General features: G+C 43.0%; 1 protein-coding gene across 1 annotated transcript in view; it reads right to left on the reverse strand.

Annotated features, from left to right (window-relative positions):
* Positions 1-20,109: 20,109 nt before the first annotated feature.
* The window catches only part of kcnh8 (potassium voltage-gated channel, subfamily H (eag-related), member 8), a 165,819-nt gene continuing 157,951 nt past the window's right edge, over positions 20,110-27,977 (reverse strand). The window contains exon 16 of the mRNA XM_079571228.1: positions 20,110-21,018. Within this exon, the coding sequence (XP_079427354.1) occupies positions 20,566-21,018 (453 nt within the window). The 3' untranslated portion in view covers positions 20,110-20,565. The remainder of the gene's footprint in view (positions 21,019-27,977) is intronic.

Here is a 27,977-nt window from a genome sequence, read left to right on the forward strand (position 1 = left end):
TCAGGCTTCCCTGCAGTGCTAGTTTTGGTTTCATTTAGAAACCGTGTCATTACTTTTTTATGTTAACCCCTGTTTCATAAATATCCATCCTGGTATAGTCCTTTCTATAGACCTATTTTGCATGTGGTGGTACTCTGAATGGCAAATATTACTGTAGACATTCTTGAAAGAGTTTGTAAATCTCGAAACCAGGCTTGCGGTGAACTAGGTAAAACTGAGCATTCCTTAGCACAAATTTCCTTAGTATTCCATAACAAGGATGTATTATGTTTTCACTCAGTTTATTTCTTTCCATTATTTATTGAAGACTTTGCATTGATGCAGGAGATAAATAAAATGTAAATATGTATAACCATATACATAGATAAAGCATTGTTACATGTATGATTTAGTTAATAGATTTAAATGAATATGTAAACTAGCCTTTTTGTTCACTTTTATCTTTGGTAACCAACATTTTAGCACTAGCACTCTCATCACTTATACAATGATTTTACCAGTTTACATTGAAATAGGTCACCCAGTGTGATTTACAAGTTACAGAACTGCAGTTTACTTACGCTTCTCTTGTTTTACACCTTAGAAGTGCCTTGTTTCTTTTGATCTGTGTAGGAAATGATTCCAACATTGGTTCTACCTGATCGGACTGCCTGCTGTTGGAGGAGCAAGACATCTGGCCTGCACACAAACTCTTGTCAGTGATTAAATGAGATCAAATTTGAGTTTATTCTTAAATATGCTTTTAGGGAGAAAAGCATGACCATTTACTGTCATTACTACTATTTGCTGCCATCTACTGGGCTATCACAGCAATAGCAATCTTGTGTCTGTACCATAGACTATATATTACGGTCTGTACTGTCTGCTTTTACAACATACTGAGAGGCAAAAAAGAATTTGGCCAGCTACTATTGGATTTGAGTCAAATACTCTTTTGCGTGTGTGTGTGCTTGTGTGCGTGTGTTTTATGGTGGTCTAATCTTAGGCAGTGTTTTCAAATAAGCTGGGTTTTAACATGTAAAGATTGATGCTCATCTGTATGACGTTGCACATGTCCAAATGTCTGCCCTTTGTAGAACATACAACACGTCACATCACCAGATTTGTCTTTTTAACTGAATAAGTTTTTTAAAAAGGACGTAGATCCGGTCCATGTTATGACAAGCACAAGGTCAAGCCTGCAGAGAGTGCAGGAAGAAGAATCTGCTAACAATGTATTGAGACAAGAAGAAAAAGCCCTTCCTCAGGTTTCTATGCAGTTGATACTCACTAGATGTTGCCAGTGTCCCATGTTGTTAAAGACATGGATGTTGCTCACATTGCACATTTACCTATGACTATGTGCTGGAGAGGATACATATACTTGGACCATAATGGTATTTTTGGAGAATAACCTTGGATTCTTGAGCAATATATCATTCATACAGTCCCCACATGGACTACTTTCCAAGGTCAAACATGACATTTACAGTGTAAGGAGGTCGGCGATTACAAACAGACTGATATTGTGACTGTGCAGCTTTGTTTGGGGTAAGGTATTCCTTTTTAAAGAACATTGCGCATGGTCCAATATATCAACAAAAGTCATAGTTGATTTAGACACACTGCCAGCAAATAGCCTGAAAAGGACTTCCTGAGAGCTACATATTTTTTATTGTTGTTACATGTATGTGAAAACAATTTGCCTGCACAGTGATCACAAAGAGCCAACCTGGGGGGGTCAAATCAAGGAAGCACCACAGGGCTCCCATCTGGCCCTTGGGCAGTGTTTATATCCCGAGAAAAAAGTATGTTTATAAAGTCCCTTGTCTCTCCAGCCAGGAAATGTTTTTGGGAGCCTGATGATCTTGGGGTCCATGGAGATACAGCTCTCCTGTTTACTGATGTTTTGCAGAGGAGCTGAAGTGGTCATATGTGAAGATCTCATACAGTTACTGCTGATCCATACTCACCATCTGTGAGGCATTTTGGATCCTCACTTTGAAATTTCTCATCCTGGATTAAAACAAAGAAAGTGTTGTGAGTGTGTGTGACTTTGAGGAAGAATGTAATTTAGGCCAACCTCACTGCACAGCTTGATGGTGACTCTGACAGATTCTCCATAGCTGGACTTTGTTTCATCATCATCGTCCTCCTCCTTCCCAGGCTAGCTCACTTGTGTACTTTTTGTCCGTGAACAACTGGCCCCTTAAACACAAAAAGCGACTATTGTATCAATGCAATGTATGCAGCAAATGCTATACGGCTGAACTGCTCTATCCATTCACCTTGGTGTGTGTCAAATGTTAAGTGACATGTCAATTGTTGAACTTATACATTTCCAGCTCATAGCGTGTGTTCTCTAAATCGAAACACTCCAACATAATATCAGAAGGGCCTGCTAGTAGTTGAAATGTATCACAAACACCATGCATTTCAAATGCTGCAGCAGGCTTGGACTACTAGTGTCTATGTAACTTCCTGGGGGCCACTCCTGTCCGGGTGGATGGCTGTGAAGCAGTTAAAGCGAGGATCTTCATGATGCTCGTGGTTTGTTGGTGTCACTGTAGCAAGACAAATAACATGCATAATAGGCTCGTACTGTACAATATGCATTGTACAGTACGACACTGTACGCAGCATACAAGTGTCATTATCTTCACTCACTTGAGCAACAGCCCAGTCTTTCAGCTGCTCATGATCCTTGATATCTGAAGATTAGCTCCTGAACGCAGCAGTCATCTACGGGATCATCCATGCTGGAGCTTGTTGATTACCATGGCAGATTTTGCTATGTAGCAGACACAGTCAAAAAAATAATAAGTTATAGTCTTTAAACTGAATTATGGCACATAATTAATCGGTAATATTGTGGTTATTCTTTGCCAAGTACTGTCATTGTTTTCCCCTTCATTATCCCCCAAATATTTTCAATATTTTATTGTGAATGTGCAATATATTTTGTGAGTCAATGAGGGCTGACCATAGGGCTGACAGAGTAGTGTTATTGCTCCTATTACACAGAAGTATGTATGACCCTTAAAACACATTAGTTGTCTGTCAGAAGTATAAGCAGAAGCATTTTTCTCCCATGCAATGTTTTAGGTCAAAAACGCAAGTGAGAAAGGTTAGCTAGCCTTAAGCTATTCTATCAAAATAAGCTGCCCTTTGACAGGTCGGAGCTAATGCTAATTGCTAACATTCTAGCATTCATATCCTACCACACTGACACCTTCCCCATTACCAAATAAAAGCTGTGTGAAGTTAGCCCCCTCAGAGTGTCTGATTTGTTTCGATATGGTGTCATTCGTTTGTGCTTCGTTTGTGCACATAAAATTAGCGTTTGTGCGCACTTCGTTTTTTGATATATTGATCATTGATTGGTAATTGATCAGCCCCCCCATAATGTCCGATTCACTCCAAACTAGTGTCAATGATCAATATCTCAAAAAACGAAGTGTGCACAAACGCTAATTTTATGTGCACAAACGAAGCACAAAAGAATGACAACATTTTGAAACAAATCAGACACTATGGGGGGGCTAACTTCACACAAGTCCAAATAAACATCTGGTTAATAGCTACAGTGGAAGAGCACACCTCTTTTTATTTGTCAGAAGGAAACAACTTACCTGAAGCAGAAGTGTCCTCCTGGTTTCAGCCCAGATATGATTGATGGCGCTGCTCTTGCCTGAGCAGAGAAGGGTTTGGCTTGTTCCTATTAGCTGCAAAACCATCCATTTTACTGGCGGTCCAAACTTCAGGGTGGAGATCAGTAGCATTTCTATTAAAATATATGTTGTCGTCCTCTGCAAGTCCAGCTTCAGAACTTCAGAACAGGTCACCCAAACATGGAAAAACAGCACCATTTACTGGCGATTTGGTTTTAGTGACATCAACCAGCCTGGCAGTCAAAACTGTGGGCGGCAAAAAGTTACGCACAAATCTCTGACATGGCAGGACTGTGTCAAAAAGATTTGTGCGTAAAACAGAGACTCGTGTGTAAAAAAAAGAGACTTGTGCGTAAAAAAAGAGACTTTTGTGTAAAAGAGAAACTTGTGCGTAGGACCTTTTTAAAAAAAAATTCAGGGTTAGTTTTTTTCACAACTTGCACAATTTACAGACACATCGTTTGTTCATTTACGCTTGCAAAAAAAAATTACGCACGCATTTGATTACACACGCACGCATTTTATTACGCACGCACGCATTTGATTACACACGCACGCATTTTATTACGCACGCACGCATTTTATTACGCACGCATCTTATTACATCGGATTACACACGCACAAATCGGATTACACACGCACAAATCGGATTACACACGCACAAATCGGATTACACACGCACAAATCGGATTACACACGCACACATCTGATTACACACGCATGCATTTTATTACGCACACACACAGCCTAGGTTACGCTTGTAACTTCGACAAGGCAGGATAGTGTCAAAAGTGTTGTGTGTAAAAGAGAGACTTGTGCGTAGGACTTTGACATTTTCCGTTGATCTTGTTTTACAACATGGAAATTTACGCACACATTGTTTTATTACACATGCAAATATCATTTTACGCACGCAAAAAAAAAATACGCACGCACACATCTGATTACGCACGCACACATCCGTTTACACACGCACGCATCTGGTTACGCACAGACGCATCTGGCTACACACGCACGCATCTGGTTACGCACAGACACATCTGGTTACGCACGCACAAATCTGATTACACACAGACAAATGTTTTTGACACAATATGGTCTCCATACTATATCATGCAAAATAAACTTTTTAGAGCTTTTAGCCATGTTGCAGTGCTATTTCCTTATCAAAAACACCCCCAGAGTGGTTTGTGGCTTCATTCGCGCAGCTCTCAGTAATCCTCCTGAATCCTGCTCTCTGAGGCTCCGCCCTCTCCTGGTGAACGACTGAGTGTTCAGTTGTGTCGTAACAGCGGAACGGAAGTGCTCGACATCTCTAAAGCAATGTCTTACAGCCTGATTTTAATTTGTTAAACAGCTTTTTCATTATTTCTGTCGCAAGAGAGAAACAAAGAGAAAAAAAAAAGGTAAAAAAAATAAATAAAAAATAATAAAAAAGGATGTGCCTGAGGTGCTTCCAGGTCAGCTGAGGCCAAAACAAACACATCCCTGAGCGTCTGAACAGATCAGTCATGTTTGCGCTGCAGCTGAAGATGGAGCTCGTTATAACTGGACACACCTGTTCTTTATTCTTAACTAACGATCATGTCACGGAGAAAAAGAAGCGCGTTTGGCTACGAGGACGGGAGTTTATTCAACCTTTCTAAAGAGGCCACTCGCCAGAAGTTGTTTTTTTCTCCGGGATTCAGCGACTATCAGCCAAAATAGTGTTTATCTGTGCCTGTCTCTGATGGATGTTTGGTGAACCTTCGCCTGAATCAAAGTGGATTAACTTTTATAACCAACGCGAGTCCCATAATGTAAACAGCGATGGACCAGAGTGGTGTAAATCCAAACGCGGGTTAGCTTGTGTGTTAGCATATTAGCTTGTGTGTTAGCATATTAGCATGTGTGTTAGCCATTTATGAAGCTGTGTTGCAGATGTCAACCCCATATAACTGCATCGTGAAGTAACTTCCCTTATAGCTGTTTATTTATATTACGGTAAAGTTGAATGAGTGGAGAGAGGGGGCGGGGCTAACTGAATGAGAACAAAAATGTTTTAAGAGCAGGCTCAAGACCCACCTTTTTAGCTTAGCTTTTAGCTGATATTTATTTATTTATTTTAGTCCCATTTATTTATTTATTTATTTATTTATTTATTTATCTATTTATTAATTTTGATAACTTGATATTTATTGATATTTACTGATATTTATTGATATTTTGACATTTATTTTTAGCTGCTGTTGCTGATTTTCACTTTGTTTTTAAACTTTTTATCAATGATTTATACTGCTTCTTATATTTTTAGAATCTCCAGTGTTTCCTCTGAAGGAGCCCTCTGCCTCGGGAGCGGTGACTGGCTGTGGCTGTGTGGGTGCTGTCCGGTGGGTGCCCAGGTGTAGGTGTGGTGTCTCTGCCGCGCCTCCTATGGGGCTGCAGCGGGTCTGCTGCTCCCGGGCAGGACGGCTCCTCTGATGGTGTTTCCTCACCTTGGTCATCTGTACCAGGCTTCATGTACTTGATTTTGATTCTGTGTGAGTGTAAGTGTAGAGTAAAGGTTAGGGGGTAGGGGTGTGTATGTGTATTGTGATAACTGTACGGGCGATAATGTTTTGAATGTCTTTTTAAAAGTCAATCACTTTGCGATGCACCTGTGTATGAAAAGCGCTCTATAAATAAAGATTGATAGATTGAAGGGCAGGGGAGGAAGCCGGTCAGACCTGGCAGGCCCAAGCGTGTTGTGCGGGTCTGTTGGGAACATCTGGTGGATCCCTCTGTCAGTGGGTTCTTCAACTCCCACCTCTGGAAGAGCTTCTCCCAGATCCTGAGGGAGGTTGGAGACATGGGCTGTTTCCCAATTGCCAGGATCCTCGGCGTCTCGACCACTTCGGACGTCATTCGCGTCATCACGGCGCCGCCAAGTGGTTCCATTTCACCTGGACCACTCGCCCCCTCGCAGCTCGACTCCTCCGTTTGGCTCATTTACGAAGGATACAGCAGTGGATCCTCCGCTGCCTCGGAGAGCTGAAATTACCCATGATGCACTGCAGCATAGTTTCTTTTTTCTTTTCTCGCAAAACTTTATTAGTTTGAACTCACTTTAAAAAAAGTTTTGTTCCACATAAACAGTTTCCTGGCCTCTGTTATTCATAAAACAGTTGTTTTAATGAGCATAGATTGACACGTGACCTGACGCAGCCGCTCGCTCCGGAGGCCGTTCCATTTGAGCTCAAAGGCGGCGGAGAGAGGACACTCCGCTCCGTTTTGGAGGAGCCGCCACCGAGGACGTCAACGAAGTGGCCAAACGGAGGACGGATCCTCGCAATTGAGAAACAGCCATGGAGTCTGAGTGGACCATGTTCTCCTCCTCCATTTTCGATGCTACTGCTCGCAGCTGTGGCTGTAGGCAGGGCTCTTCAATTACTTTTTTCACTGGGCCAGATTTTTCAGAGGTCATTGGCCACTGGGCCGGTCAGTCTTTGAGCCTACCACCGCCAACAAACGCATTCATATTTTTTGGGATAAATAAATGAGAATTTCATCATCATCAATGCTTGAATAGAGCATTTTATGGCTTTAAAAAACATTGCAATAACAGATTAATACAGAATAATAAAGAGCTTAATAATAAACAAGGAGAACTCAAAACTAAACTAGGATTAAGCCAGAGCATGCAACATCAGGGTTAAGACAGGACTAAATCTGAGGCAGCAGGAGCTTGATTCTCATTGCTGTTGCATGCACCTGTTCTTGGTGCATGTTGGTCTCCGCCAGGGCTGCCCTTTGTCACCAGTTCTGTTCATTACCTTTATGGACAGAATTTCTGGCGCAGCCAGCGGCTGGGAGTGTCCGGTTTGTTGTTCTGTTGGCTTCAGCAAATGAGGATCTTCAGCTCTGAGACGGTTTGCAGCCAGGATGAGGATCAGCACCTCCAAATCCGAGGCCATTGTTCTCCACCGGAAAAAGGCGCTTCCCCTCTACAGGTCTGTGGGGAGTCCTTACCTCAAGTGGAGGAGTTCAAGTATCTCGGGGTCTTGTTCACGAGTGAGGGACGGATGGAGCGTGAGATGGACAGACGGATCGGTGCGGCGTCAGCAGTGATTCGGTCGCTGTATCGGTCTGTCGTGGTGAAGAGGGAGCTGAGTCGGGGCAAAGCTCTCGATTTACCGATCGATCTACGTTCCCACCCTCACCTATGGTCATAAGATTTTGGGTAATGACCGAAAGGACAAGATTGTGGATACAAGCGACCGAAATGAGTTTCCTTCGCAGGGTGGCTGGGCGCACCCTTTGAGATCGGGTGAGGAGCTCAGTTACCCGAGAACTCACGTGGAAAGGAGCCATCTGTTTCGGATGCCCCCTTGTCGCCTCCCTCAGGAGGTGCTCCAGACATGTCATATTGGGAGGAGTCCCCTGAAGAACCAGGACACAATGGTAGGATTATGTCTCTGTGGCCTGGTGTCGCCTCAGGCTCCCCCCAGAACAGCTGGAAGAGGTGTGTGTGGATCGTGAAGTCTGGGCATCTCTGCTCTTTGCTGCCTCTGCGACCTGGTCCTGGATAAAGCGGAAGAAAATGGATGGATGGATGGATGGATGGATGGATGGATGGATGGATGGATCAGGAGACTCACTGTACCGGCGTTCCTCATGCTGCTCACCCCCAGGATTTCACCCGCACACATTAGTATTTGGGTCCCTCCCGCATGTTTAGTTGTGTCCTGGAGGTCATATTCCCACATTCGATCACATTACTCACATGTGACACAAATCTTTCTCTCGTCTTGTCTTGCACTTGACTCTTTGAGTCTCTGCTTGTCATTGAATCCCGTGCTGTTTGTAATTCTAGTTTGTTCCGCCATCTCCACCGTTCAGGTCAAGTGACACCCAGCAGAGGACTCTGTAGTCTGTCGCGGCAAGCCCTCTTAAACAGCATGTTAGCAGAGAGGTGCTCAAAAGTTTGCTTTAAAAGTCCTTTCATCATTTAACCTTTTACTTGACATAAGCATTACACTTACAGCAACATCAAAACATACTCCATCTGAGCCACACCCGGGCTGACACATGTGGGCTAAAACTGGATTTAGATCAACTTTGTGTTGTTTTCTGACCACGGCGGGGAAGAAGGAGGCGGGACGTACAGTCGTATAAGTCATTTATTGGCATATCATTTTGTATCTAATAATAGATATAAAAACGGTGGACAGAGAAGTAAGTGGAGTACATTCGGCCGGCGGGAGCAGGCGAAGGGGGCAGAGTTTTGCATCGCTGGAGCGCGCCGGCCTCGTCTGTGTCCCGCCGCGCGCCGCTGAGGTACAAAAATACATCTTTGTCAGAGTCCCATTTCATACATTCACAGAAATATAGATATAAAAAAAAAAAACGTTTGTCATTGTGCTTTTTGTGAGGAGTATTGCCGTCCTCTGCGTCGAGCGTCGGCCGCACGGAGGTCGAGTCGGTAAGCCACGCCCCCGCTACAGGGAGCAACCAATCACAGCTCTCTCCGCTGAGGTTGCAGGAGAATGCATGTGCTTCTTATTTTGCCGCTAACATATAAACTACTGCCTTTCACTATATACATTGTTTTCATCCTCATGTGAGCCTACAAGCATGACGAGCAGGTGCGTGTGGACATATGTTGGGGAGAGCGGAGTGCAGTGACCACTGTTTACTTTGGTGTGTGAAAACAACACAACATTCACACAAAATGTGGCCGTCGAAATGCAGGTGTTTGGACTGGAAAGCTGGAAGAATGTTCAACACAAGGTCCAATCGTTTTCTCACAACATTTGTAATTTCGTAGACTGAAAAATGTCATAATTTAATGGGATATTTCAGATTTTTGACATAGGGCTTGAATTCCTATTGTGAAGAGTGTTGTTGATTTCTGGAGATATTTTGTTTTAATTCATGCAGTCCTTATATTTGAAGAGTTTAGTTGCGCTAGGCTAGTGCTAGGCTAGTGCATGTCTATGGTAAGAGGCATTAAAGCAGCACTAAGTAACTTGTTTACCTTCATAAATCCTTTCCGTAGTCCCTGTGGGGGTAATACAAGTGTTGATGGGATGATTGGGGGGTCTTTCATCTCCCCCTGGTGTCTCTGGCCAGAAAACCATGCTTGCAACTTGAAGAAGAAGAAGCTAACAGGCTTTGAGTGAGAAAAAAAAAGTCTCTCCATTATGTAATTGGATGTACAATAGGCTATCCCTCTCTCCCTTTGTCTTTTCTGTCAGGGACAAATAGTAAGTAAAAAAACGCAACGACATGCTACGACACCTGCAGTGGCGCTTATGGCCTCTAGGGGCATGAGTTACTTAAATAAAAAGCAGTCTGACCCGCTCCACAGAGCACCTGAGGCAAATCACTTATAACGGCTACAGATATAAATGTCTGTCGATAGAATCATTTTTCAAATATAAGGGACAAAATTTGAGGGACTATTTTCTCGCAGATCACTCCCCCGCTGCGTAGCTTACAACCAGGAAGCTGATGCTGCTCAAATATAAGTTATTTTAAATGCAAAATGGTTATATTTATTCTATCAGCACAGACATTTATATGGTGTAAGTGATTTGCCTCAGGTGCACTGTGGAGCGGGTCAGACTGTTTTTAATGCAGGCTACTGGTCACCATAGACATGCACTAGCCTAGCACTAGCCTAGCACTAGCCTAGCACTAGCCTAGCACTAGCCTAGCACTAGCCTAGCACTAGCCTAGCACTAGCCTAGCACTAGCCTAGCACCACTGAACTCTGATCTCCAGAAATCAGCAACACTCTGGATAACTAGGAAATGAGGCCCTATGTCAAAAATCCTGAAATATCCCTTTAAGTCAAAGCATTTGTTTTGTTGACTAAAATTAGACCAAAAGTAAATAAAAATTGTTTAAGAACTAAGCCCTAAAATCGTCCAGATATTTTCGTCGACTAAACTATGACTAAATAAAAATGAAAAGAAGAGATTAAAATCATCCAAACTTCCAATGAAAGAGCCTCGTATCATTTCAATTCACTGCCAAAGGAGCCTGTGGGAGACGTTCCATCAAGCGGAGAATCGTGATTAAATATGATTATTATGAAAAATATGAATGCAAAGTTGACTAAATTCATCTTGGATTTAGTCGAGCAAATTTGTATGTGATTTTAGTCGACTAAAATTAGACTGTTCCCGGTGCGTGTTGGTCTCCGCCAAGGCTGCCATTTGTCACCTGTTCTGTTCATTATCTTTATGGACAGAATTTCTAGGCGCAGCCAGGGGCCGGAGGGTGTCCTGTTTGGGAACCTCAGGATCTTCTTCCTACCCTCACCTGTGGTCATGAGATTTGGGTAATGACCGAAAGGACAAGATCACGGATATAAGCAGCTGAAATGAGTTTCCTTCGCAGGGTGGCTGGGCGCACCCTTCGAGATCGGGGTGAGGAGAACACCTCACCAGGGAGGTGTTCCAGACATGTCCTATTGGGAGGAGACCTCATGGAAGACCCAGGACACGCTGGTGGGACTATGTCTCTGTGACCTGGTGTCGCCTCGGGGTCAGTCTTGCTGGCCTTAGCTTTCAAATGAGAAGCCGGGGTATAAGAGGTTACTGCTGTCCTTGGACCAACTGCTTCAAAACTTGGATCTAAAGATAGAAGATTATTTTCAGTACCTGCTTTTGATACTTTCATTTTGTCGATGCCAGTAGAACCTAAACTTTTATTTTAGATATCATACTGGTGTCGTTTATGATGTAAAGCTCTGACAGGCCTGTGTGATGCTACGTGAAAATAAATATGTGAAACATCCAGAATTCAAAGGGTGGTTCACTCGACCCCACTCTCCCCATCCCGCATTCACGGGGCCTTTTTAAAACCTGCTTCAGGGCCTCCACTCCTATTAATGTTTCAGAACTTGATATCATATAGTATATGCTCTCACTGAGGGCTGCGTCGGTTTGCGTTTCAAAGTGTGGCTGGGATTGAACATGCTAAAATCACTACACGAGCCTCCATTTTGAACTATCGTCATGCAGAGAAATCGATGGCGCCCAGATAACTTGAAGAACCATCAGAAGGTGCCCGAGAGGTGAGGGGTTAAAAAGCAGAGGGCACTTCCGGGTTCTATCTGTTACAAAAGGAAACCCAGGGAATACAGACTGAACAAGAAATCTTACATTTTCTCCAAATAAAAAGTTTGACCTCGATTTTTGAGGTATGAAAAAAAAAATACACATAGAATCTTATTGCACTTTTACATTTTTTAGGAAATAAAATAAGATAAGGAATCTGATTATAACTGAAATGAGGAAAGTAAAGTTCTATTGGTAGATATTTACCTTTTTTGTAACTTGGTAAATGACTCAAATGAAGGTCATTTTTACTTCTCAAGGTGTTACACATAAACAGGAATCCAAAGTAAAAAACTCCCCCAGATCTGGTTTTGACGAGGGAAGAGTGATATAACATGGTTAACAGCTCATAAGAGTGGATATTGCATGATACGTCCCCTTAAACGCGTGAAGGGTTGGCAGTTTGACACCCACCTCCACAGTGCCCTCGGGCTGAACACTGCCGGGAGTGTTTGGTGGCAGTGTGAGTGACTGGGGCCTGGCTTTGGGATTGTGGAAGCCAGCGCTGGTCCAAAAATCCATCCAAAAAGCATTGATCAGAGTATTCTATTACGCTCCAACACGGGGGGTTTGCCCAAGGGCACAACGGCAGTATACACTGTTGACAGCAGGGATCAAACCATTGTCAGCAGGTCAGTTTGAAATCTTTACATTCAGCTGAAAGCACTTTGTCACATTTATAAGCCACCAATATCAAAATGCCTAATGTCAGTCACAGAGTGAGCAGGGCCGTTTCCAGCCCCCACCAGTCGCACTCACAAGGGCCCCCATCTGAATGAAAGACACACCAATTCAAAGTACGGTCATTTCTGGACTAAAAGCTGCTACGTTTTTCACACGCTGTGAACCCTGCGGCCTGTACAGCGATATGGCTGATTTATAGACTTACAGTCTTAATGAATATTGTGTCCTGTTATCAATAATAATGCACCGGGGCCCAAAACACTCGGCTATGTCTAATGAACAATGGCCGCTGGCTGCCCTGCTTTTTGACCACAAACGTGGGGGCTGCCATTGCTCCGCCGTTGCTGTAGTACCTCCATATCGCCGCTAGGCCCCCATTGAAAAGCATTGGACTTTAGACACGTTAAAAACTACTTTAAAGCCTGGTTTCAATTGTTTCAACACTAGACTAGGCTAGATCTTCCTCCTGAGATAACGCTGGGTTAATAACAATATATGAAACCAGGCTGGTTTTCGTCATATGAATTTTTGAAATCTCGTACTTAATGAGGCTCGGACTGTTAGCATTGGAGCAGCGCGAGCTACACGTCACGCAAGGGCCGAGTCTACGGTGAAAATCCCGCCTGTATGTCCTTTTTAGGAACATTCTACGTCAGAGCTGGGGAGGGGGAGTCTGTAAATCCGCCATGAATTGCCCCACGGCCGTGGTCATTCTGGTAAACGGGGAGGAGTGAGCATAAGACGTCCATTTTTTTTTACAGTCTATGCTAATGAAAGAACTCCGCGGTGAGAACGACACAATGACATTAGTTTGATTGTTTTTATGATCTCATGTGTAGCACCTGGGAGATGTTTTGATTGTTTAAGATGGGTCCTGATGGGGCTATGGTCCAGGCGTTTGGATGCAAGGTGACACAAGGGGGCGCCCTTCCAACCTTCTCACTGTAAATAAAGACTATGTAAACTTATTTCCTATGTTTGTACCTTAATTGTACCATAATGAGCTGGTCTCAGAGAACAAACCGGAATGTAAAAGAACGGCAGTTGTAAAGTTTGTAAATACGTTTAAAGGGGTAGGCATAAATAAGCATTGTTTGCTTCAGCCTACTCCCTTTTGGGCATTATTGTGTTTCTTTTCTTTTGTAACAACTTGGAACTTGAAATTGCTCAAATAAACTAAACTAAATATGAATTGACCCTCTTCGGAGTGATACATTGTGCTCTTTGTTTTCAGAACAAAGGCTGAGGCCTCACTTAGTCGGTCAGAGAGCGACAGGTGAAGAAGGAAGTCATGGAGATTCTGTTTTAGAAAGAACTTTCATACTTCTGCTGGATGGAAGAATCAAAGATTGAAATTCAAATATTTTTTAGAAACAAGAGCAAATGTGAAAAGGTATTTATACATAATTCTTGTGTCATTAGTATCTGATGTTTGTCTCAGTTCCTCATGTGTCATGTTTCAGCAGGACTGATGTGGACAGATGTTACAGAAAGCTCATGAGGTTCATTTCTTCGACACCAGTTACTATAGTAACTATCACAGTCCTGTCCACATCTGGCGTGGTCCACCGTGACACACATGACCTACATCAGCAAATGCATAGTTTTCATCTTTATCAGTTCATTTCAGTTTAATTTATCAGTCACACAAAGTAATATAATATGTTTTGCAAATCACATTAAAACAATCTATGTGAGAACAAAACAAGCAGAAGCAAAAGCTTGTTTGCCTAAATTAATTAATTAATTACAATTGGAACAAATAGAAAATATACAATATATTTTGCATCCCTCATAAGGAAAACAAATTCATTGTTTTATTGTCTCTCAAAAATAGACCATATACTGTATCAATCATGTGATTTTTTAATATATATATATATAATCTAAAATGTGTTTACTACATACTTCCAGAAGTTCTTCTGGAACTTCCAAGTTCCAGAATGTACCTCTTACAGCACATGTCTAAACTTCTGTCTAAAACAGAATCTCCATGACTTCCTTCCTCACCCGTTGGTCTGTGACTGACTGTGACCTCAGCCTTTTTACTGACAACAAAGAGCACAATGTATTTAGCGTCGTTTCTGTCACTCATGGTTTCTGACTGAAGTGTCACTCTGAAGAGTCACACTTACACTGAGAAGGTTGGAAGGGCGCCCCCAGCAGGTCCTACATATGTACAAAAAATAAATAAGTTGGTACATCTTATATTCACGTGTGCTCAATAGTCCAAACCTTACGGTGCTTGTGTTTTTTGTCAGCAGGATTAGAAGTTTGGAAGGGAAATAGAGCCCTTGAGGATTCTCTTGCACAGGCCCACACAACGCAGCTGGAAACGGCCCTGGAACCAAAGACCCCCCCGCAGTGGGCGTGGCTTGAGCTCGCTGCAGGGGACAGCAGTCGGCATGGGGCGTCCCCATTTTACCTTGTGCCTAAAAATGGCAGTCTAAAGTGAGCCCAAGTGAGGGGTAAATATGACTATATATATATACGCACGGGGAAACGTCCGCAGGCGCTGCTTATAAAGATGGCTCTTTAAATAGACGCATAGATAAATGTCACGGGGGCCGGGAGGGCGGGGGCGACATGCAGCGCAGTCATGTGACACTACTCAGGCACTACTCCCAAGGCAGAGGGCATGCAGAGCCGGGGGGAGGATATGGGCTCGGTTGTTTGTTTTGTTTTTGGTCAAATAACTTGTTTTAGTTCAGTCTAGTTCAGTGGTTCTCAAACGCTTCACACCGAGCACCGCCTGACCCAAATCAAGACCAACACAACAAATAAACTATTCACAATAATGCAGATTCAATGTCTCTCTATATGGTTCTGTGGGAAACATTTTTCAAGGCTATCAACGCTGCTTACTTTGTGTGATTCTCACTGACGACATTAAACTATGAATGAACATGGGATCATGTCGGAAACAAAAAAAAGTGAAATAACTCATAATATGTTTTAAATTCTTCAAAACCAGCAGCCTTTATTCTTGGCATTTTCAATAATTCAATGGGCTTCATATAATAAGGTCGTCACCCGATATGGTTTAACAATCTGTGAAGTTAAAACCATTTCTGGTGACGACATCATGTTGCTCAATGTGGAAATATCAAAAGTGCAAAGCAGTGATCAAAGCGTAAAGCGGCTATTTTGAAGAATTCAGTGAGAAACTACAATATAAATGTTCTTGAAATAAAAGAAAAAACAATTCCTAAAAAAAGCGTCTCCAAACTTTTGGCTTGTGGTGTATATATCGAGAAGAGTATTGTTCAGGTATCGGGATCGTAATCCAAGTGTCATTCAGGCTAGTAAACTTAGAAAAGTCTGCGGCAGCGGAGCTGAGACAGCGCCATGAGGAGAAATATGTCGATAAATAAATACATAAGTGTGTGGACAGGGAAGCCTCGGCATCTCTGCTCTTCTTAGAATACTTTTCTCATACAGTACTTTCTACATGTACTTGTTATATTATTGAAGTAACAGGCCTAGGAAGAAAATTGGATTTTCGAAACGTCAGCCCTTCTGGAACCACCTTAACGTGGTGGAGGGTTTGAGCCCGAATGATCCTGGGGGCTCTGTTGTCGGGGGCTTTGGGCCCCTGGTAGGGTCTCCCATGGCAAACAGGTCCTAGGTGACGAGTCACCAAAGAGCGGTTCAGAAGCCCCTTATGAGAGACCGACAGGCCTGGTTAATCATGAGGCCGTCCTTCTGTGGAACCACCACCTGCAGTGGCTCTCCTCATATTTATCGGGGCGTAGCTTTAGTGTTATAGCTAACCAAATAAGGTCTGAGTCTGTGGGTTTGTTGTGTGGAGTGCCTCAAGGGTCCGTTTTAGGACCCGTCATATTTTTGTTGTACTTGATCCCTTTGGGAAAGATCATCCAAAGGTTCAGTGATCTGATCTTTCCACCTATTTGCTGATGACGATATCCAGCTTTACTGTTCCTTTAAGCCGTCTGAATCCAGAAGTTAAACTCTCTGCTCCATTGTCTAGTGGAAATAAAACAATGGCTCAGCGATAACTCTCTGCAGCTCAATGCAGACAAAACGGAAACCCTGGTGATCGCACCTGATGATTCAATTCCAGGGATTAAACAGTACCTGGGTGAGTCTGCGAAGCCAAGCCTTCGAAACTTGGGAGTTATTTTTGACAAAGACATGTCATTAGTGCAGCACTGTAGCAGCTAATCAGGAACTGCTTCTTTCAACTAAGGAAAATCTCTAAACTTAGGAATATGGTTGCACGTAATGATTTGGAGCTCATCATTCATGCATTTGTGTCTTCACGCTTAGACTATTGTAACAGTTTGTTTTCATGCCTAAACAAGACGGAGCTCTCTCTACTGCCATACTGCAAAACTCTGCAGCGAGAATTCTGACCCGCACAAACAGGAGGCTTTTTAACTGTGTTGTGAAGCACTTTGTGGCCATATAAATAAAGATCATAAGATTACAGGAGGAGCCATTGGGGCTGGTGCAATGTGATTTGGGCAGCTCCAACAGCTGCTCCCATGACCCGGAGACAGAAAAGTGAAAGAAAATGGATGGATGGAAACGTCCGTCAATCAAAGACGCTTGTGCTTCACAGCTAGAAGGTCCTAACTTTGATTCCCACCTGGACAGGGCCTATCTGTGTGGAGTTTGCATGTTCTCCCCATGTCTAAGGTTTCTCCGGGTACTCCTGTTTCCCCCACCACTAAAAACATGTACAATTCCACATCTGGAGATGGGTCCCATGGGTGCCTGCCCACTTCCGAGAATGGATCAATAAAATATAACTTAAATCTGTCTTTATCTAGTCGGTGTGTGAGCGGAAACCTGCGATTCAAAATGTCACTTCAACTACAGACGAACTACTTACACGGACAAATGTAACTTCACATGTCCAGCCGTGTTGACTGTGTTGAAGTGAATCTACTTTGCTCCTGGTCCGTGGCTGAAAGGACTAAGCACTCACCCTCCCCCCTGAGCTATAGGTCTGGGCATTACCAACACAAACTCTCATTTCCATTCAAACCCCTCCCTGTCCCGCTCTTTCCCTGTATCCCCTGTTCAAGCGCGTTGCGAGCGGGCGGCGCTGTCCAATTAGTGACCTTTGTTTGTTTACGCTGCTCTCGACGCCTTGTGGGAGAACGCATTTGAATCCACCGCAGACTCGCTCCTTTCTGCATAAAAGGGACGGAGGGCCGTTAGGGATGTGGGGTATAGGGGCCAGTGGAGCAGAAAGAGGGCCCCGCAGGCGTTGACAGCCACATCCATCAGCAAATTACCGCCCCCAGACCTGCACTGACCTCCTCTTAGTCCATAGACATCGGTGAAAGAGGTGTTCTCATGCCCCGTCGCCTCCAGGCTGTGAGGAACTGGATTTGTTCAAACCACAGCCACAAATAACCGGTTATGAGAAGATAAAGGTCTTCGTCAGTTGTCAACTCTTCGACGTGAGTGTTTTATCAAAGCCTGGTTAGAAATCACCGGGGACTTCTGGCCTTTGCTCCCCGTCTAATATTAGCACAGGCTCGGAAGTCCCGAACATTTGTGTCCTCAATAGGAAATTTGATGTATTTTATTTATAAATGGTAAATGGCTAACAGTATAAAGCGCTTTTCTACCTTCATCAGGCCCAAAGTGCTTTACAGCAAGGAGCCAGTCACCCATTCACTCTCATTCATACACCAGTGTACGCAGACACTTGGATGTGATCACAGTCACTGTTTTGCTTGATAAAAAAAAAAACGTTTTTCTCAGCTTTTTGGTCAGAAACCAGCATTTTGAGTGATTTCACCTATTTTCTATGGACGATTACTAAAGAATAGAAAGAGGTACAAACAAACTTTTATAGATGAAAGAAGAGAGTCAAATCTTTTTTTTGGGAGGGTTTTGTGTTGACATAGACCTAGACCTACATTTTCAGTGGGTCTTGAAAAAACAGTCAAAATCCTGAAGAACCTCTGGCAGTGGGAAACTTTGAAAATGGCTGGCAGTCAGTGAGTTAACATGCACTGTCCCGACCAAATAAACCAATAAATAAAAATAAATCATCTAAACTGATTTCTTCGAGCCTGTTTTACACAGGTCACTCCTTGCCATTAAATAATAATAAAACTGTCCCCTTGTTATGGCTTAGTTATTTATAAAATGATGAAGTTATTATCCTGAGCTTGACCACAATCATTTCTGCAAAGACGAAAGGACTGGATTTGGATAAACCAAGAAATATTCTGCCTTTAGCTTTGAGTCTTTTTTAGCTTTAGATGGATGGCACAGATAAGCCTCTCTTCTGTCATGAGTGACGTACGAAGAGGAAGAATTCCTGTTGTTTCTAAATGTTCCTTCATATAAAATTGTCACTGGAGTAAAATTATGATTCATACTTTCCACTAGCACAATCTCTTCAGACTAGTCATAACAGACATTTATGAATTCATAAATACATTTTAACTCCATAATGCCACATCCCAGACCCCTCACGGCCAGCAGTAATCAGAACTCAATTACAACTGACATTTGCTCTAAAGGGCCTAATCATAATCAGGGCTGCTTTAGGTTTCAACCATACTTGTGTATGTAAATGTATTTAGATGGATGTTTGTGCTGGTAGAGCCAATCCAACCACCTCCTCTATCAAGTGTTTACACACAAACGTCCAGCAGAGGGCGCTTGTGTCTATGCAGTGTAAAGTGAAGCCGTTTGGAACGAGCTAAAGACAAAGGCTGTCACGGTGAAGTCGTGTCGACGCTTCACTTCTGCACAAGCGTCATCACCTCATGAACCTAAGAATCAAACCAGAACCAAACTGGTTAAAGACTACTTAAGGCGGCAGATGAATAGGGAAACACATAATATAGAGAAGTCAATTTGAAACTTTTGCTGCCTGTATTTATTTCATTTTCAATTTAAAATAATGCATAGAATCTGGTTTAACGTGTAGATAGTTACTAGGATTTTGTCGTGTTTTTAATTATAGTAAAAATAATGCATTAGTCTTATATAGCGCTTTTCTGGACAGATGCTTTACATTGCCTTTTCACTCACTCACTCAGTCACTCAGTCAGTCACTCACTCACTCACTCACTCAGTCACTCACTCACTCACTCACTCACTCACTCACTCACTCACTCACTCACTCACTCACTCACTCACTCACTCACTCACTCACTCACTCACTCACTCACTCACTCAGCCCTACCTGCTCAGCTTATTTGGTGTGGTGCCGAATTGTAGCCATGAACTCATTTCCATGTGTGGTCGGGGAAACCGGAGCGAACCTGGGACGTTCTTGTTGTGAAGCACACACACTAACCACTGTGCCACCTTTGAGGTTCAACACTCAGTACATCAGGCAGGGGCTAGAGTTTGAAAAATCCCTCTGAAAAAACGTCCAAATCTTGTTAAAGGAACAGGTCTCCATTATTAGAGATATGTTCTTGCCTGAGCTTAGACGAGTTGATGCATACCTGTCTGGTCTTTGTGCGTGCCCTCAGTCACACAAAACGACCAATGATGTTGCTAGCATTTGGCTTCTCCCAATGTATTCTTATAGCTCCAAACGGGGGTGAAGTTAGAAGTGACCAAGCTCTTCCACGGGCACAAAGACCAGACAGGTACGTATCAACTCGTCTAAGCTCAGGTAAGAACATATATCAGCATGGAAAAACTGTGAACTGTTCCTTTAAGTGTGTATATTCCTCCCGTGTTTAGCCGCTGCTGTCTCCCACAGAGGAAATGACCATATTTGGATTACAGCATCATGTGCAGTAGCTGAAGCCCACGCTCAACCATTGGCGCACTTTGAGAACCACTGATTCAGAACATGCATCCTTGTAAGTCAGAGCAAACCGTCACTTCCTCTTCGGGCCCCCCTCTGCCTCTCTGCCCTCAGTGTGGGGGGGGTTATTAAAGGGTTTCTTAGAGGGGAGCGGGCCCCACGCCTCTACACTACGTCTCTATGGGTAAAGCTAACGCGCCTAAGCCATCCGTAAATTCATGCAACTCGGCTTCACGTGGCGCCGTTTCAAAACAAAGAAAAAGAGCCCATGAGCTGCATTCCTTCAGTCGATAAAAGGTCCGATAAATAATCTTTAAAGTTTCGGTAATAAATATGATCAAAGTCCTGCATATTCCAGTTCCAGAGGAGGTTCCGGTGTGCGCTACAAAGTGGCACTGCGGCTGTTGTCCCAGAGTGTGCCCCCCCCGGCCGGCGGAGGGGGGGTGTCCGAGTGCGGCGAAGGCATCATTCTGTGCTGCGGGCGGGCGGGGTCGGCGGGCGGGTAGTGCGGGTGCGACGGGGAGCTGGTGACGGGCGCGAACCCCAGGTGGAGCTCCTGCGGCCGGAGGAGGTGGAGGTGCGCGAGCTGCTGCTGCTGCTGCTGCTGCTGGGGGGAGCAGGGCAGCGAGGTGGGGGTGTCGGCCCAGAGCGAGCCGGGCGGCAGGGGCGGGGCTGGCTGCGTGGGGGGGTGGTGGGGCAGGAAGGCGTGGTGAGGCGAGCAGTGCGTGGGGCACACCGACGGGGCGTGGCCGCGGCTCATGAAGGTGTCCATGAGCTGCGCCATCCTCATCATCAGCTGGCCCAGGTCGGCCACCTCCTTCCCCAGGGAGCTCACCTGCAACACAGCAGCAGCACACGGGACAGGATTCAGTCTGGGCAAGTGAAGGGGAGACACTGCAGGAAAACTCTTTTCTCAATTTTCAGGTTTTCAGCTAAATTCGTCTCTTAACATATGACATTTTACTTGGAAACAAAAACAATAACAATAACATTTGAATTATTTCACTGATTGTGTGTTTTTCCAAAGATTTGTATGGGAAATTAGCTTTTTTTTCCTCAATATGCATTTTTCTCACATTGTGGCGACACTATCTCCACATCAGTAGCTCTTACAGACTTCAAACTTTCCATTTTTTCAGATAGATTTTAATTAATTAATTAGTAATTAGTCAAAAACCAAGGCAAAATTAACATTTTTACAGATTTTTCCACTCCCAAAAAAAGCAGCTTAAAGGAACTATACAGAGTTTAAAAATGTTAAAATTAAGTATTCCCCCCCCCCCCCCCCCCCCCCTACATGTTCCAGCCATGTCCTAATGTGTAGAATGAGCTCAGACCTGTTCACCACAACTGCCTCTAAAATCCTGCACTGTCACTAAAAAAGTTTTTACTTCGGGTCTGAAGTGCCGTCATGCATGAGCTTAAAGGAATAGGCCACCGTTTTTACATACTGAGATATGTTCTTACCTAACCTTAGTCGAGTTAATATATCCCCGTCTGGTCTTTGTCCGTGCGCTCTGTCACGCAAACGGAGCACATACGCAGCCTCTCCCACATGTCATATAGCTCCAAAAAAGCTCACGATAGAAGCTACCAAGCTCTTCCACGTGTTCCCTATTTAAATAAAGTTAAGTGTTTTCATGCGAAGTATATTTACACAGAAATGTAGCATGTCGATTTTATAAGCAGATAAAAAGGGGAACTATATTGTGAGGCGTAATGATACGAGGAGTAAAACGTCCGCGCAGTAACTCCTAAAGACTTCCCCGCTCACTTCCGTCAATAGAAGCTGCGTGACTTGTAGAGCTGCAGAGAACAGTTGAAGAAGCGTGGATAACTTGTGAACAATGCCTTTTACGTGCATCGTGCCGGGCTGTGATAACAAGCAGAAAGTATATAGTGTAGTAATGTTTCACAGATTTCCAACTCACCCCGGACGACGACACAGGACTCATGACCTCGACCATGAGGTAGGAATGCACCAGCACTTTCCCAAAATATATTTTCTGCTTGTTGTAAAAGGCTCTGTACAAGTCACGCAGCTTCTATTGACGGAAGTGAGCGGGGAAGTCTTTAGGAGTTACTGTGCTCCGTCTGCGTGACAGAGCGCACGGACAAAGACCACACGGGGATATATTAACTCGTCTAAGGTTAGGTAAGAACATATCTCAGTATGTAAAAACGGTGGCCTATTCCTTAAAGAAGATATCCAAAAATCCCCTCTGAAAAATTCTTTGTAACTTATTGATTTATTTATGGACATATTTGGAGGATCAGCCCCATGAGATGCATCGTCTCGTTTTCAAGGGGGTCCTCGGGATCACATCCACAGGAAACAAAACAAAACAGCAGAGTCTATGCACAAACGCTAATAATAACTAACATGTCAACAAAATAAAACCACACATGAAAACCAAAAATGACAAAAAAACGTAATACATTTATTTCCTTATATTTATGCCAGTAATACAGCAGAAGATTGAAATTGATGTCTCTAAATTTCAAAAGTGTGTGTGGCGGCTGTTTAGAGGCGTGAGGAGAAAAGGGAAGTCCAGATTATCTGCCTGAATTTGGAGCAACAGAACCACCTCTACTTCATCATAAAGACAGGGAAAGGGAAACAGCGACTGGAAAGAGGAGGAAAAGCTTCATCACAACGCTGTGGTTTGAAATGCCTTTCCCGAGCCCAGGCATTCGGATCAGAGGAATTACTACAAACATGTTTTAAAGGAACAGGCCACCGTTTTTCCATACTGAGATATGTTCTTACCTGAGCTTAGGCCAGTTGATACGTACCTTCTAAACTTCTACCCCCCCGTTTGGAGCTATTGGAATATGCTGGGACAGGCCAAACGCTAACAACATCTTTGGTCGTTGGGCACGCACAAAGACCAGACAGGTAGGTAAGCTCAGGTAAGAACATATCACAGTATGGAAAACTGGTGGCCTGTTCCTTTAAAGGTTTTTTTTTTATCATGACATGAGGCTGGACAAACAGGTAGGCTAGTGCATAATTTGGGACACTTTTTGCTATTTTCATTTTTGACTTTTGTTTGTGACGACAAAGTCTCAGCATGTGATGCACTCCTGAAATTGACAGGGGTCGACAGAGAACAGTTTGTTTAGGACACTGTTGTTTCCTGTGGGATTTGATTGGCGAAACAATATGTTACTGTTTTATGCTGTCCAGTTCTAAAAATGTTGGAACCAGAACTGAACCACATGTAAATTTGGTCTCTAACTTTACAATAAAACACATAAAGCCTATGAGCCAGTCTGAATGAGAATTGAATTAAAAAGTGTTTCAAGTAAAAACATACACAGAGGTTTTTTACAGCAGTGGCTCCTCCTGAGAGAACACTTGTGAGCGACTGACTGCAACCGTTTCAAGCCCCCAAACAGAAGGTTTGACCATGAAGCCAAGATGTTCAATGACCTACAGTGAGGCGCTGTCGGTACAGATGTTTTTAATCCTACAGCATCTGTGTTTGCACCCCCACTTTTAGTCAGATCACAGTGTATCTTAATGATGAACGCCCCTCTTGTCTTGTGTTCTGTTCTGTGCTAAATTCGTCTAAATAATAAGACAAACGACTGAGTCACCTCATGCTGTATTCGCGACAGAGTGCAGCGTTTTCCTCACTTCATTTGCATCAATCAGGGAGGATTCATTCACGCCTAATTGCGCCTCAACGTCGGTAGCATGTAAATTAGTCGTGCCAAACACTTCTATGTTGAGTATGTATATGAACACTAATGAACAAAACCCCACGGTATTGAAGAATAGCATAGGTTTCATGATGTTGTTTTGAATGACAAACTCGACAAAATCAGTCATAAAGTGGCAACGTGTACACCCTCCTGTCCAAATTGTTGAAGAGAACTGGGGAAAAAAGGCATCCTTGGTGGGATCCAACACTTGCTGGGAACGTGACTGAATGACCTCTGTAATGTCCGCCCCTGCAGAGACAGGCTGGTCCTGGCCAATAGAAGGTTAAGAACTTGTCCTGAGTTCTGTGGCCTGTACATTATTACATCCACACATGGAAATCATATAAATGCCTTTAGCTATCTGAGTCTGTGCCTACAAATGAACCCATTTTGAACATTATATTCACAAATGAATAGGGAGGACTGGTGCTCTACAAGCAGGTATGTTTTGTCCTTTTCATGGCATTTATATACATGTGTGGTTTCTTTATTATTAACATATTATAAGATGAAGTTTAGTGGCCACTGGATGTATATCCGACCCACAAATATGAGTTAGCATTTACACTTACGGACACTAATTTGTATCGAAAGTAAAATCTCAAAAGGTCTGTACAATCGTGAATGATTTCTAGCTAGGCTCTAGTTTTATGTGGTTGATGGTTAACAGCAGCTGAAAACATCTGGATTGTTCATAATTTGCGATGTTAGGTGGATGCAAAATGGACTTTTTGGAGCTTTTAGCCATGTTGTTATGCTATTAGCACTACCCAGAGAGGTTTTTGGCTTCATTCACACAGTTCTAACAATCCTCCTGAATCCTGCTCTCTGAGCAGCTGCTCCGCCCTCTGCTGGAAAACCACTGAGTTGTGACACACACAATAGTGTCAAACAGGAAGAGCCCGACGTCTGTAATGTAATGTCTTATGGCCTGATTTTTATTTATAAATCAGCTTTTTCATTATTTCTGTTGTACGAAAGAAATGAAGAAAAAAAGTAAAAAAAGGAAGTGCCCGAGGCGTCCCCACTGCCCCTGCGGAGAAAACAAACGCAGCTGAGCATCTGAACTGACGTCATGTTTGCACTGAAGGATGTGAAGAAGGAGCTCTTTCTAACCTACTCTGGACTCGCCTGTTCTTTTTTCTTACCTATCAATAATGTCACGAAAGAAAAGCGCGTTTGGCTACGAGGACGGGACTTTATTCAACCTTCCTAAAGAAGAGGCCACTCCCAGGAGTTGGAATTTCTTTCCGGGACTATCAGCCAAAATAGTGTTTCTCTGTGACTGTCTCTGATGGATGTTTGGTGAACCTTCGCCAGATTCAAAGTGGATTAATTTTTATAACCAACGCGAGTCCCGTAATGTGATGGAGTGACCAGGACAGAGCGGTGGTGAGTCAAAACGTGTGTTAGCGTCTGTGTGTTAGCCATGTATGAAGCTGTGCTGCAGATGTCAACTCCTTATAACTGCATTGGGAAGTATCTTCACTTATTGCTGTGATATTAATATTTCTTATACAGCTAATCATGCATGGGCAGATTTGATCGAAGAGAGGAGGAGGAGTTAACTGAATCGAAGCGTTGTGTCCTCCGGGTTTGAAAAATACCTCCAGAAAATACTTATATTTCTCACAAAAAATAGTTCTCCATAGTGGTAGAGGTACAATATATCATATGAATGTCTTTACATTACTTTAGGATGGCTAAAATAGCATGGTCAAGGTCAAGGTTTATTTATATAGCACATTTTGCTGCCCCAAAGTGCTTTCCATATTCAGCAGGATACAGATCCTTTAAGCAGACTAACAGATTCTGAAAAGTCTGACTTACTAACTGTCTGCATACGTTAGAATCGAACGCTGCATCTCGTTTTTATTTCTGTACACCCACGTTCAAGGTAAACTTAAGTTTCACAGAAAACGCTTGAATTAGTGTCTGTTGTATTTGTTTATGAGCGGGATAAAAACTCCAAATACGAAAATAAACATCCCACACAGAATCCCAGATGAATCTAATGCGTGTGTCTTTCTGAGTGATTTTGTAAAGTGTCACACCGAGATGCCTCTATTAGTTTCTCTGAGAGAATGCAGCGACAGCCTCGTGTGCTTTTTAGACTTGTGCAGTGACTTCGACAGGTCTCTGGCCTGTGACAGACAGAGAGACGGCTGTAAACTGTGTTGAGAGGGACAAGGTGTGCCGCAGAGACAGAGAAACCATCGTCAGGTCTGAGCAGTACACTCAACTCACTGTTAACATTCACAAAAAGAGCCACGTAGGGCTGGATGACACGGCAAAAAAACATCTTATATTGATCAATCTCACACTCACACAGCTGCTTTGTTTTTGTTTTGTTTGCATTCTTTTTTCAAGAATGACATGTTCTATCTTGAACAAGTTATTCCCTAAATTACAACTGAATTATAAGTGTAAACCTTTATCAATTGACTCAACTTAAAAGAGTAAAGCAACTGGCTGCAAAGCTTTTTTAAGTCCACTCAACTTTATCAAGAATGAAGTTGTGCCAATATATATTTGAAAGTTATCTTTGCACTTGATTCAACTCTTTTGTCTTTGTTAAAGAAATTAACCATTAGTAGTTGACCAAACGTGTTGCTTTAAGTCCAGCAAACACTTAATTCTATGTCTGGTAAAATTTCTTCCAAGTTGGGTTTATTTAAAATTTGCATTTGCTTGTAATAATAGAAAAAAGTAGGTATAAAACAAACCAGGTATTTTGACCAACTTCCTCATAAGATTTGGCTCAACAAAAAACTTAAACGTTTAGTAAACTCAAAAAAGCTTTGCAGCCAGTTGCTTTACTTTTTTAAGTTGACTCAACTTTTTATTTACTACAGTGTATGAGCTGTTTCTGCCAAAGAAATGGCTGATAACAATGATAACGTCCCACTATTATTGAGATTAACCAAAGTATACATTGCAATAAATTACGATTAATTGCCTCGAGTCACGTTTGCTCTCTCTCTCGCAGCTCTGACCAAAGTGTCTCAATTTATTAAATCACGTGTTTAAAGCCTTTCCAGTCTTTTCAACCTGGTGAATGGATTGGGTTTCATGAAAACATTCTTGATTTGTATCTCCCTACAGTGGTAGTGAACACACATTTCTTTCATAGTACGACCCCGCTCCACGGGACAAAGTGAACTCGTGCCTCGTGTTCCCCTTGTTACTGCTGTTGTGTCCATCTCACAGACAACGGTCCATCTGCTGCTGCCGACCCCGTCCTCCTGATACATCCATCGGCTTAATCACCTCTCCATGAGAGCCCCTGTGGCACACCTGAGGGGCCCCAGACACGTGCAGGGGCCCCGCCGGGAGAAGGTCGCTCACCTGTGTAGCATTTTTGGTTAATATTTTATAAACATGACCTTTCAAGTTCACGTCCACACCCCAGCACCTGACCTTCCAGCAAGTCCTAATCAGTGATAGTGCAGCTTCCAGGGGTTAAAGCTCGGTGGCTGAGGTCTGGAGGCCCTTCGCTCCAGGCGACCCAGGTAGAGATGGTAGTTCCCCAGAGCGCCTGCTACATTTTGTAATCACTCCGAACACTCAGTGATCCCATGTGTGCCCTGGTAATCTGGCAAAACAACGGCTATAGAGGGCCTCACCCCAGGCATAATGTTGTTAATGTCCTCATGGACTTATTATAAGACACAAGGCCTACATTTATATTAGAATTATGAAATTATGGCCAAAATGAGAGAATTTAAGTCTAAATATTATTGATAAACTGTCAAATACTTACACAAACATGAACTGTGGATTAATTGGATTAAAAATGTATCAAATTGACAGGATTGTTGTTATTGCACTATTTTTAGTCTTTTATATCTTAATTTAACTTACAGAAACCTGTCTTTTCCACTAAAATGAGTTTATAGCTACAAAGGGATGAAAATATATAAATTCTCAACCTGTACATCTGCACATGACTCACTTTGCATAAAATAAACCAAAAAAATCTTCATATCTCTTCAAATATCTCCCATCACAGACGAACAAAAACGTTGCGTCTGAAACACAGGTCCCGCTCTGATGCCGTGCAAATTCGACACACATTTGCAT

This window comes from Gobius niger (genome assembly GCF_951799975.1).
Source record: "Gobius niger genome assembly, chromosome: 14".
Lineage (NCBI taxonomy): Eukaryota > Metazoa > Chordata > Actinopteri > Gobiiformes > Gobiidae > Gobius > Gobius niger.